A 12516-nucleotide genomic window follows, 5' to 3' on the forward strand; every position below is an offset into this window, starting at 1 on the left:
AGTCTAAAACTTCTATAAATAATTCAGAGGAAGAGTTGGTCTTATTTCTTCATTGCTGTTGACCTGACCTCATATAAAAAGCTCCGTTTACTGTATGCAGTATGCAACATAAAACCTAGTCAAGGACAAAAATGTAATCAATTTCATCTTCATTTTGCTTCTTTTTAAAATAAGGATGTTTCATGAAACAAATGTGTGAATGTGAAGAATAACCAAAAAGGATGTCAGGTGGCCAGTTATAGATCATGTAAAGCTCACTGTTCAATGACAGTTCACTTATACATGTTAACATCTAGAACTTCTTTACCATAAACCAAGAATCAGAATGAGATGGTTGTAATAAACTGCAGAAAAACACTGACGAGAACTAAAGCGATGATATCGCATCTTAGCAATCAGTGAGACTCGAATCAAAGTTTCACGAGAGAGAGTGGAGATGTGTTTTCATGCCATGCCATTTCACACAGAAACAGGCCACACAAACGAGCATCCATCAAACCGGTGAACCAGTACAACACAACAGACAGGACAAAACAGCAAAACATTCCTAAGGACTTTCATATTGAGCCAAAAAGCTATCACCAATTGCAGCCAAAAAAAACAACCCAGCTCAACATGGCAGGCCCCCTCCTTGAACCCCAAGTAGCGGGTTAGTGGAGGCTGAGCGACACAGAAGAGGCCTTACCCGGCTGGCTTGGGAAGTCAGCAGGCTGAGTGGGCAGCTCTGGAGCAGAGGAGCAGGAGTCTCCCAGCCCAGAGTTTACAGAGTGCTCAGCAGAGGCAGGGAAGGCTGTGGAAGGAGAAGGGAGAACAGCAGGCTGGGGTGAGGGACAAGACACAAGGGGAGAGATGGGTAAGGTGGGCGAGGGGGAATACAGGGGCGGCGGTGGGGGTGGCGTTGGAGCCGAAGAGAACGGCTGACCCGAGACGGGTGACGAGGTGTGGAAGTGAAGCGAGGTGGGCGGCCCATTGGGCGCCGAGATGGGCGAGGGGGGTTTCTGGGAGAGCGGACTAGGGGCCGGGATCGCAATCATCGGGCGAGGACCCGTGGCCTTGCCCGGAGGGCTGCTGATCATGACCGGAGGTGAGGGTGGAAGGGGTGTGAAGTTGTTAGCTGTCCAGACTACAGATTTGGAGGCCGGAGCTGGAGGAGGAGCTGGGCCAGGGGGCGGCGGTGTGGGCGGGGCGGGTTGTCTGCGAGGTACAGTGGCGTAATGAGGCAAGACCGGGTGGAAGGCGGAGCCAAGCGACGTGGCGAATCGGGAGGCAGAGTGGCGCAGGGGCGGGGTCGGAGGAGTGGCTGTGGAGGGCGATGGCGTTGGGGGTGGGTAGCTGGGTGTGGAAGGTGACACGGGTGTGGAGGAGGTGGTCTTGTTGTATTCGGGAGGTGGAGGAGTGTAGAGGGTGCTTTCAAATGCTGCACACAACCAGAGGACAGGACAGGACGGGACGGGACGGGAGGGAGGAAGCGGCAACCGTGCAAAGGGAAAGAACACAAGACAAAGAGAGAAAGGGGGAAGGAGACAGAAGAGAGAAAGGGGGCAAATGAAGCAAGAAAACCAGCAGAGACCTACAAGTCCATCATATGTACTTATTTCTGTCTATGAACAGGGAACACACTGGAATTAGCACAATCGGTTAGCTTTTGACAACATCATGAACCGGAAAAGATGGATCAATTTCAACACATGTGGGAAGAATGTTACAAAAACATCTAGTTTAGCATGTAGTACTTTCAGGAGAGAGCACCGAAGGGTTACTGTAAATCCTGGATACACGTCACGTGAGGTTAGTGTCTTAGCATCATCACACACCTGCTAAATGCTAGTCATCCACTCTTGGCATGCCAAGAAAATGATAATGAAAACCTGCACTTTTTTTGCACTTTCTACAGTCAAATATCACATTAAGATATGAATTGGACATTGAATTTAACGCAGTACTCTTACATTTCCACTGAAACATCATTGGTGTGTCATCAGCACAAAAAGTACAGTATGTGCAATGTGGTCGTGTATGTGGTTGGTAAGATTTTTTAAATGTTTCTGAAATAAGTCTCTTACACTGCATTTATTTAATAAAAAATACAGTAAAAACAATAATATTCAGAAATATTATAAAATTTTAAAACAACAATGTTCTATTTTAAAGTATTTTAAAACAACTTCAAACTTCCAAGCTAGGCTTTCTCTAGCCAACATAAAACTTGTCTATAAACTTTCTTAAATGTAATTTATTCCTGTGATGACAAAGCTGAATTTTCAGTAATAACTACTTCAGTCTTCAGTGTCACATGATCCTTCAGAAATTATTCTAATATGCTGATTTGGTGCTCAAGAAACATTTCTATCCCTGGATTCCCTGAAGAATAAAAGTTCAAAAGAACAGCATTGCTTAGAATTAGTGTTATAATAAATAAATGAACCAATTTAATAAATTAATAATAAATATACATTACATTTCATTTTTTTCATTTATTTATTAACCTTTTTTTTTGGCCTCTGTCATTTTAAGCCTGGCCTTCAATAAAATCTGTATAATTATGGAACTAAGGTGACAGGGGCCCTGTCTCAAGGCAATAGATTTTGCAACATATTTAAGGGTGTTTATATATGAAATGCATGTAAATTCATGTTTTGGTTTATGGTGAGACTGCACAGTAAGAGTCACTGCCTGCCATATGTTGGCCAAATCTTTCTGCTCTAGTGATTCTCATAAGCAGCCTGCAGACACAGCTGCCCTCCTGCTGCGTGAAGCCCACCATGCCCCCCTGAGCACACTTCAAAATACACGTCAACACACAGGCAAACACAAATTATCATGCCCTACATTCAGGTCATCTCCTTAACACTTTCCTATTATTCACGCTGGCTTCATGACTTAAGTACCCCTGATTTCTGTTTATTCCTTGTTTTAAATTATAATGTAACCTTTCTGTACCTTGCTTTCTTCCATTTAATTTTCCTCCTCTGCCTTTCCACACTATTAGCTTTGACAAGCAGACCACATGACCCGTGATGTTCACCAAAGTGACTTAATGAAATTCTTCCACTCCTTAAGCACATGCGGTCACATGGCAAGACCTATCGGCTGTGCACCAGAGAGACTAATCCAAATGTATTAAATCAACTTGTGACTAAGACCCTCACATAATGTTTTTAATACTAATGAGTTTATTTATTTAGCACAAACATTATTGGATATACTACTCTGAAGTGAAAAAGAGAATGGTTAGACGATAGTTGTGGCTATAAATATCCATTTACACCAAAACCAAGTGTCTGTATTTCTACTAGATGTCTTTCCAGACAGAGAACTCAATCCGGTGTCAATTCAACACTCAGAATAGAAGAGCACCAGCCAGTCAGTCCTGCAGTGAGAAATGCATCAACTGCAGACTAGCTGTACAATGATTTGTCTAAGCAGAATAAACTTTGACACTGAAGCATTTATGTCAGAAATTTGTGATTTCTTGCCTTCCTTGAGAGCATTTGGAAGTATGTAAAAAAACATCACTGTTCTAATCTAACAAAGTGGAAAGATTTACAATTCACTGCCAGTGAATAGAGCTTCAGTGTTCTGTAAAATGTCTCCTTCCCAAATCTGATTGTCAATATAATAATGTTTTGTTAGTAATTTAGATTCAACATTCCTGAGCAATCGATGCTGCATTTAAAGGGTTTCTGATATCCCTGCTGTGGAACAAAATATTAGATCACTACCAAATAACACAGATTATTTGATACAATGATCACACATGAACTATACTAAACTGCTCAAATGTTTAACACTTGAAATGATAATTGTGCCTATCAAAGCCTGAGGCCTGACCTCTCACACATTATCTGTGGAATAAACATCCCCTCCCCCATCTTGAGAAGAAATATTTCTATTTTTGGCACATGATTCTGAGCAATGCATGCAATCTGTATTTAGGAAAATTGACCCTGTTTAGTATCTTATTGAAGGTTCCTGGTCTTATTGTGAACAATGCCTTATACTAAACAAACAAAAAAGTAAAATCTTATAACTTTCCTCCAATTTTCTACTAAATTGCATCCAATCTAACCCTGATGGCCAAAAAACATGCCCAACAATTTCTTACTCAGTACTGTGGTTCTTTCAGAAATTTGTCAAATTACAAAATTAAAACAGGTTACAGCAACACGTGTGTTGACAGCTGCTAAAGAGCCACAACCTTTTTCGCCTGTCACCTAAATTCCTGAGTTTTGGCAGGTTACCCATAATCCTAGTGGGCTGTACACAGGACAGCATGAGGGAAACGTGGTTAGTGTGTGCAGCTCTCCCTGAGTTTCGTCATCTTTCAAGCTGTTGATTCAGACTCTTCCAACACACTGACAGATGGACACGTCAGGAGAAGATCACCTATTGATATATTAAGACACGAGGAGGTGCTGACCGTTCCTTCATATAAACAATAGCTTTACACAGATGTAGAGGCCAAATACATACTAATAATATATTTTACAGCAAGAACAATGAAAGAAAATAGCCGAACCAGAGATGCACAACAGCGGATATCAGTGGATTTAATTAATTTAAATGTTTTTATTTGTGATGTCCAACATAAGTGACTTTTGATCTCGTTTCCGCCAATTTTTAGATGTTAAATTATGTCTCAATTCATTGTTTTAAAGGGACAACTCTAGATTACAAAAGATTTAACCCTTTAAAAGCAGTTTCTTGAATACTGCTATCTTATAATAGAGATCCAGCTTTTTTTTATTCAAACAAACTTTTTTCCTTATCAGATCTTCAAATGAATCATTTTGAATCATTTCATTTTTTATATTACATTGCTGTGGTGCCTACATTCCCTTTTTAATCTTTTGTTTATCGGTTATCAGCCATGGTATGGAAATCAGCAATAATTGTAATATTGGTGCATCCCTGGTCCGAGCGTGTTAAGGAAAAAATAGTTTAAATTGAAATTTGAAGAGCATAATAACTGCAACACTGTAAGAAATGATTTCTAACAGATAACAGCAGCATTTCACAGGCATTTGCATGCTAAGCATAGTGTACAACAGAAGAAAAGCCACTTGTATTATTAGTTTGTGTTAAAACTTCATTCAGTTTTTGACTCCAGCCCTTCTTGTCTACATCTGTCAGTCCTATCTATGAATAGACGTTGGAGAAAATGAAGATGCTCACCGGCATTGGAGATGCGTCTCCCTCTCTCCCAGTCCATCTGCTCTCTGTCCAGCTGCTCTTGGTGCTCCTTTTCTTGCTTCTCTCTCTCGGCACGCTCTCTCTCCATCAGCTCCCGCTCGGCGCGCTCCCGTTCCTGGCGTTCTCGCTCCAGCTGCTCCTGCTCTTGACGCTCACGCTCTAGGCGCTCCAGACGTTCCTGCTCGGCACGTTCCCTCTCCAGTCGCTCTTGCTCCTGACGTTCCCTTTCAGCGCGTTCCCGTTCCAGCATCTCTCGTTCCTGGCGTTCTCGTTCTAGCCGCTCTCGCTCCAGTCGTTCCTTCTCTTGCTCCTTCTGACGCTGGAGCTCTTGCATCTGCCTGAGGACACATAAAGAGCAGAAGGGAATGCCTGAGTGCACAGTGAACCTACAACGTTTTATTTATCAGGTTAGATCAAAAACAAGTTTGCCACACTGTTTCCAAAAAAAGCAGCACAGCTTTTTTTTTTTTTTTTTATTGATAATTAGAAATATTTCTTGATTCTTGAAGGATCATGTGACACTGAAGACTGGAGTAATGGCTGCTTAAAATTCAACCACCACATGAATAAATTACATTTTAAGATAAAAAAAAATAAAATAATAAAGTCGTTTAAATTGTAATGTATCACAATATTACTGTTTTTACTGTATCTTTGATTAAATTAATGCAGTCCAAGTAAGCACAATACACTTCTTTCAAAAACATTTAAAAATCTTATCTAACTTTTTAAAGGTAATGTATATTATTCATTGAATGTCACTTGTACATATGCATGCATGCATGTAGTACGCACACATATATATACACACATATATACACACATACACACACACACACACACTACTTATACTAATATATATATATATATATATATATATATATATATATATATATATATATATATATATATATATATATATATATATATATATATATATATATATATATATATACACACACACATTATATATACATGTACATAAGTATACTTTGTTTACTAGAACCTAAAGTGAACCTCTAATTAAAAACAAACGCTAAATTAGTAATATATTTATGCTTTTTTCTCTCTCTCTCTCTTAGTCTCTGCCCATTAAAATAAACAGGCTGTTGGTGGAATTAGCAAGATGGCCTTAAAGGGCTTTTGGGACATATTCAGTAAGAAAAGCTTTTATAAAAGACCAATAAAAATGACTTGCTTTCTTCCAGATTAGGAGACAGATGCTCTCTAAAATACAAGCAGTGCAGTACATAACATCATACACTAGAGGGCAGCACACTCAAATGGCTAACAAGAGGTGTGAGAAGTGCCAACTTCAGCATCCAGACCAGCTCGCCTGCAGATGTTCTGCTAAGTAAGGGTTTATGAAAGATTTGCTTGTCAGTCCTCTTGTGCTTAATCAGCATCCAGCACATCCTCATGCCCAGAATTCCAGTGTGTAATTACATTAGAGAGTCAGAGACATTTAGACTGTGGACAGCGGGGACAGTAAACGAAGAAAAATGGGCTGTTTGTAGCTCTGGCGTGGAAGCAGGACAGATGGACCTAACTCGAAGAAGAGGGGCTGAACAAATTGGAGAGCATTCATGAATGAAAAGAAATTAAATGCAAAGAGTCTAACAATATGAAGAGTCATCATGTAAGGTTCATCTTCCAGGCTGTCCATAACATGTTGTCTTTTCGTAAAATTTGACTTCAAAGAAACAAACAAACAAACAAAAATATATATATATATTAGTTTTCATATAAATTTTTCATATAAGTTTTCATATGAATAAATAAATGTATAAATTTTAATATTAACCTGGGATATTCAGTCATGGCCAAAAATATCGGCACCCTTGGTAAATATGATCAAAGGCGGCTGTGAAAATTAATATGCATTGTTAATCCTTTTGATCTTTTATTTAAAAAAATTCACAAAAATCTAACCTTTCATTGAATAAGAATTTAAAATGGGGGGGAAATATCATTATGAAATAAATGTTTTTCTCTAATACACATTGGCCACAATTAACAACCTTTTTTTTCCCAATACTTTTTGAAACCTCCATTTGCCAGTTTAACAGCTCTAAATCTTCTCCTATAATGCCTGATGAGGTTAGAGAACACCTGACAAGAGATCAGAGACCATTCGTTCATCCAGAATCACTCCAGACCCTTCAGATTCCCAGCTCCATGACGGTGCTTCTTCTCTTCAGTTCACCTCACTCATTTTCTACAGGGTTCAGGTCAGAGGACTGGAATGGCCATAGCAGTAGCTTGGTTTTCTGGTCAGTGACCCATTTTTGTGTTTGGATTATTGTACGGTTGGAAGATCCAAACATGGCCCATTATAAGATGTGTCACAATCTTATACAGCTAGTCAGCTAACTGTTCTGTAGCATCTGCGCTATGTTGCTAAAACTATCTTTTGGATCTAATGTAATTATTATCAATGTAAGATTATAAGTTAGTCACTTGTTGATTTTTTATCTGTTGGTATTTGATAGAATCAGTGATGCCATGTGTCTAAACAAGATGTCCAGGACCTCCAGCAGAATTATAGGCCCACAACATCATAAATACAGCAGTATATTTCATTGTACACATGGAGTACTTTTTATCCCTGTGTTCACCAAACCCATCTTGAGTGTTTGCTGTTAAAAAGCTCTTTTTTTTTAGTTTCATCTGACCATAGAAGCCAGTCCCATTTGAAGTTCCAGTCTTGTCTGACAACTGAATATGCTGGAGTTTATTTTTGGATGAGCTAGGATAATTTTTCTTGAAACCCTCCCAAACAACATGTGGTGATGTAGGGGCTGTTTGACAATTTTTTTTTTTTTAAAGGTTTTCTGACCCTGAGACTCAACAATTTTCTGCAATTCTCCAGCTGTGGTCCTTGAAGAATCTTTAGCCACTCAAACTCTCCTTCTCACCATGCATTAGGACGATATAGACACACATCCTCTTCCAGGCAGTTTCGTAACATTTTATGTTGATTGGAAATTCTTAATTGTTGCCCTGATGGTGGAAATGGGAATTTTCACTGCTCTAGCTCTTTCCTTAAAAGCCACTTCACTAATTTGTGAGGCTCAATTATCTTTTGCTGCACATCAGATATATATTCTTTGGTTTTTCTCATTGTGATGGATGATTAACCCTTAAATGCATGAACGTTTCGCCAATCACTATTACATATTCAACCTTTATATCCAGGTGGATCCTACACTGCTGCAACAGCAAAAAACGCTTGATATTTTAAGAACCATTACAGAAGAATAAAATAAAGCATATTTCGTTACCTTTTGAAACTTCAATTTGAGCAGATGATTGTACCATCGCCGTCAGTCAGAGCGCACTTCCACAGTACATCCAGCATCTGCCTCATATTCACGATGTCAAACATCGCAAACTACCATTTTCAGTGACTTCAAAATCAATAGTTTGATCGCTGGCAGCTTATTTACCACATCCACCATCAAATGACAGTGACATTTTTATTTTATGGCATACAGTAATTGCTCTGCAGTTCATTCAGTTCATAGCCATTCAAACCAGTGAAATTTTTGCTGATGATATTCTTTTGTTTTAAGCCTGCGGTGGTTAGGAGTGAAATATCACATCATTATTGTCTATTAAACAGTGCCACCCCGAGGAATAAAGGTGAATTGCATGTATTGAGTCATCACATATTTTAATATTCTTGCGCAGAAAAAAAATAATACTTACACTAATACACACCTCAGGTCTCTAGCGACCCTATACACTTTTTATGAAAAATGAATCAGAAAACAGACACTTAAATTGTATTATTTTTTCTTGTTATATTGTTTATAATGAATATATTGAGGAATACTAAGAAAGCTGAGGTCTAACTTTAAAAAATGAAGGAGGGAGAGGGTAGTAAACGACGTCCCGGGTCGCTAAAGACCTGAGGTATGCATTTAAGGGTTAAGGGAATTTGGGCTTTGTTTTCCGTCCTATTTATATTTCTGTGAAACAGGAAGCCATGGCTGGATAATTTTATGTTCATAATCACCCTGGAGTGCTCAAAATTGTGAATATGAATGGGAATATACTTCAGAGATATTTTACTCTGATAATTTTTTAGAGGTGCCAATAATTGTGTCCAATGTGTATTTGAGAAAAACATTTATTTCATAATGAGATTTCCCCTCATTTTAAATTCTTATTATTCAATGAAAGGTTAGATTTTTTTTTTTTTTTTTTAATAAAAGATCAAAAGGATTAACAATGCAGATTAATTTTCACAGCCTTCTTTGATCATATTTACCAAGGATGCCAATATTTTTGGCCAAGACTGTATAGTATATTTATATATTTTTTAAATTATTTTGGGGTAGCTATTGGGAAAAGCTGTGGAAACGTGAGTAAACGATGCAGCATTTTAGGAGGCAAACTATTCTTTTAAGACACCCACTTTAACTTTTTGTTAATTTATATAACTGTTGAGGTTTAATAATTTAAACGGTCTGCCACTATCTTTGTGAAAAGAGACAGCTGTCATGGGAAGCTGGATAGATGATAAATGAGACACATCAGAGTCTCGTCATTAGGGTTTGCATTAAAATAGGTGATCGTGCCATCTGGCTAATAATCTCCCACACGTCTTTTTGTATGAATGGGTGTACATGATGTCATTTCCTGGGACCTTGCCAGACACACCTTCCACTCAGCATGACCGTCATCATCATGAAAAATACTACCTTAGATGCAGTAACATCATGCCTCCACATGTTTCCAAAGAAGAGAAGAAGATGGGAAACCACACCTCAATCTAAGACCCCTTTAGGAGAGCAAGTTTACGCCTAAGGCTCCAACGGCTGCAGTCACACCTGAATTGATACAGTCACTCCTGCTGTCTCATCAGTCCTGTCATCGAAAAATAGACTTCAAATCTCAGACCAAAGCTACACAGCAAGACATTATCTCAACTGCAGGGCCATTCACATTTATATCAAAACACCAAATGTATCAAATGTTCTACTTCTCAGTTACAGTTCAGTCAAAAACAAATTAAGGTTTTTTGAGGAAAACATTCCAGGATGTTTCTCTAAACAGTGGATTTCAGTGGGACCCAACAGGTTCAAGGTCCAAATGACTTCACGCATTACAACGTTAGTTCTTTGTCTGTGTAGCAAAAAAGCTCTAATTTTCTCCAACTTCAAAATTGTCAGACATCATTGTTTTACCCTTTTTTATAAAGGGGATTTCACTTTCTTTGCATGTTCACTTTGTAAACACTGGGACGGTACTTCTGCCTTTCCAACATGACTGCATAATGGTTAAAAAGTAAATAATCCCCCCCCACAAGGGCCACTATATGTAGATCTTCCAAAAGGAGCTTCCATATGCTTGGTCTACTGCCCGAGTTCTCTATATCTGCTTAATTTAGTTGCCTTGTTTCAGAGTTGTTCTTGTACCTGGGTTCCCAGAGGATTGTATTCTGAGCCACTCCATTATGAAATGCTGTTGAGGCGTGGATTTCTGAGAGCGTGTCCCACTTCCCCCAAAATCCCTGCTGAGCCTGAGCCATGCTCTCAGAGATGTAATTAAAGAGCAGAGGAAGCCTCGTTCATGTCTGTGATAATATACTACCCCAAAAGACCATGGCAGTCATACCAGAGCCATCCATAAGTCATCCCTGGATAGGGTTTAAGAACAAGCTCCCTATAGAGATGAACGCTTAGAAGAAATAGGGTCAAATGGATGTGTGATATTAGAGGCCTATATTTAATTTCCATGACACATACGGGTTAGGCGAGGTTAACTTTTCATGATGCAACTGCTGTGCAATCCCAGTGATCCTACAGGGGTGGAGAGGTCATAATATCATCAAGGGCTTCTTGTTTTCGGAAGCTGCTAAAATAAACTTAGAAACAAACATTACTTTAAACCAAACTGGCATTTGACCAACAGGAAAGAAGGATTTATGGGATCAAATGTGTGCGCTCCTTGTTTCTTAAATAAGAACGACAGCCCAGACCTGTTTGCAAGTGCAGTTCGCACCGTTTCGGTTGAGAGCTTTATTTGTGCGTAATCCTATCGGACACATACGCATTCCCTGGCATAGGAGATCACAACATTCTGAAATAACAAGCAGCACAAACACTTAAAATTAGAAGCGGGCCCTGCTCTCTCAGGTGAGAGACTGGAAGGGGCCAAAATATGGGGTTGTGGGGTTCAGCAACCAAGGGCTATACTAAGGGCTAACTTTAGGCCTTTTTCAGTTTACATTTTCAAGTACCATCTCTTTCTGATCATGTCAGGAAAGCAAGCACTCTAGTTCTTCAACATTCCAGTGCATTTATATAATAACCCCTTTCAACAAAACTCAAAGGTACGGTTTTGTTCCACTGAAATGACATACAAAAGCATGACAGGGATTGTTCTCATATTTTGGAGCAGACCCAGAGTTACTTGTCAAAGGGTCATCCAGTATACTTTCAAGAAGTTAAACCTGCCCACAGAGTGAGAAAGTCAAGAAGTCCCTTAAAAAAATATATATAATGATCAAATAGCAGGCAACGGACTCAGACCTATATCAATTTGGAATCTGCAGTAGTTTATGGCAGTTCTACTGCAGTTTAGAGTATTCTTAATATAGGAAAAACTACAAGCAATGCAAAATTTGCTTACTTCCCAACCCCCCTCCATCAAACACTCCCTTCTCGAGCATGGAAGAAGGACTTAAAAGATGGGAAACATGAAGTAGATCCATTTATTGGCGTCTCCGTTCCTGACATCAGTTACCAAGGAAACAGTAGCTAAGGCAGTGTAGGCGGCCCACAGCCTGATTCAGAATGTCTTCCAACAACTTACTACAACAGATTACAAAGGCTGTATGACTTCATTAGGTTTTAAAACAGGAGTACTACAACAAAAAATATAGATTTTTTTTTTTGTGGCAAAAAAAAAACAAAAAAACTCTACTGCATAGAAAAATAATTACATCGGTGCTTGTCAAGTCGTCACATTACCTTAGTATAAAATTACAGTTATCTTATCCGTCTTCAGAAAATGTATCTTTAATAAAAGTATTTTGTTTTATTGCACTAGCAGATTTTTTCACCAATTTTGAGTGTCTACTTTTTTCCTAACGAGCCTACTGCATTTTAAATTGTGTGCAGCACTTCCGGTTTGGGGAAGTTCTCCTCAAAAAGACTGCAAAAAAATATTTTCAAATCATAGGACTGTGCTACAACTAATCCTGTAACTTTTCATTAATTTTCTATTTTCAAAAGTTAGGAGAATATCATACGTTTAGTATATTAATGTGACTTGATATACCAACAATATCTACAGAATATCTTTTTTTCA

The 12516-nt window shown here is 38.7% G+C and overlaps 1 protein-coding gene across 6 annotated transcripts in view; it reads right to left on the bottom strand.

Annotated features, from left to right (window-relative positions):
- Window positions 1-12516, bottom strand: part of enah (ENAH actin regulator) — a 90374-nt gene that overhangs the window by 9404 nt on the left and 68454 nt on the right. For 5 of the 6 annotated variants that reach the window (XM_079375549.1, XM_079375547.1, XM_079375548.1 and 2 more), the window contains one exon: window positions 5176-5531. In XM_079375549.1, the coding sequence (XP_079231675.1) occupies window positions 5176-5531 (356 nt within the window). Of the gene's footprint in view, window positions 1-685; window positions 1418-5175; window positions 5532-12516 lie in introns of all 6 variants that reach the window. The other variant, XM_079375550.1, reaches the window with a different exon arrangement.

Source organism: Barbus barbus (assembly GCF_936440315.1).
Source record: "Barbus barbus genome assembly, chromosome: 24".
NCBI lineage: Eukaryota > Metazoa > Chordata > Actinopteri > Cypriniformes > Cyprinidae > Barbus > Barbus barbus.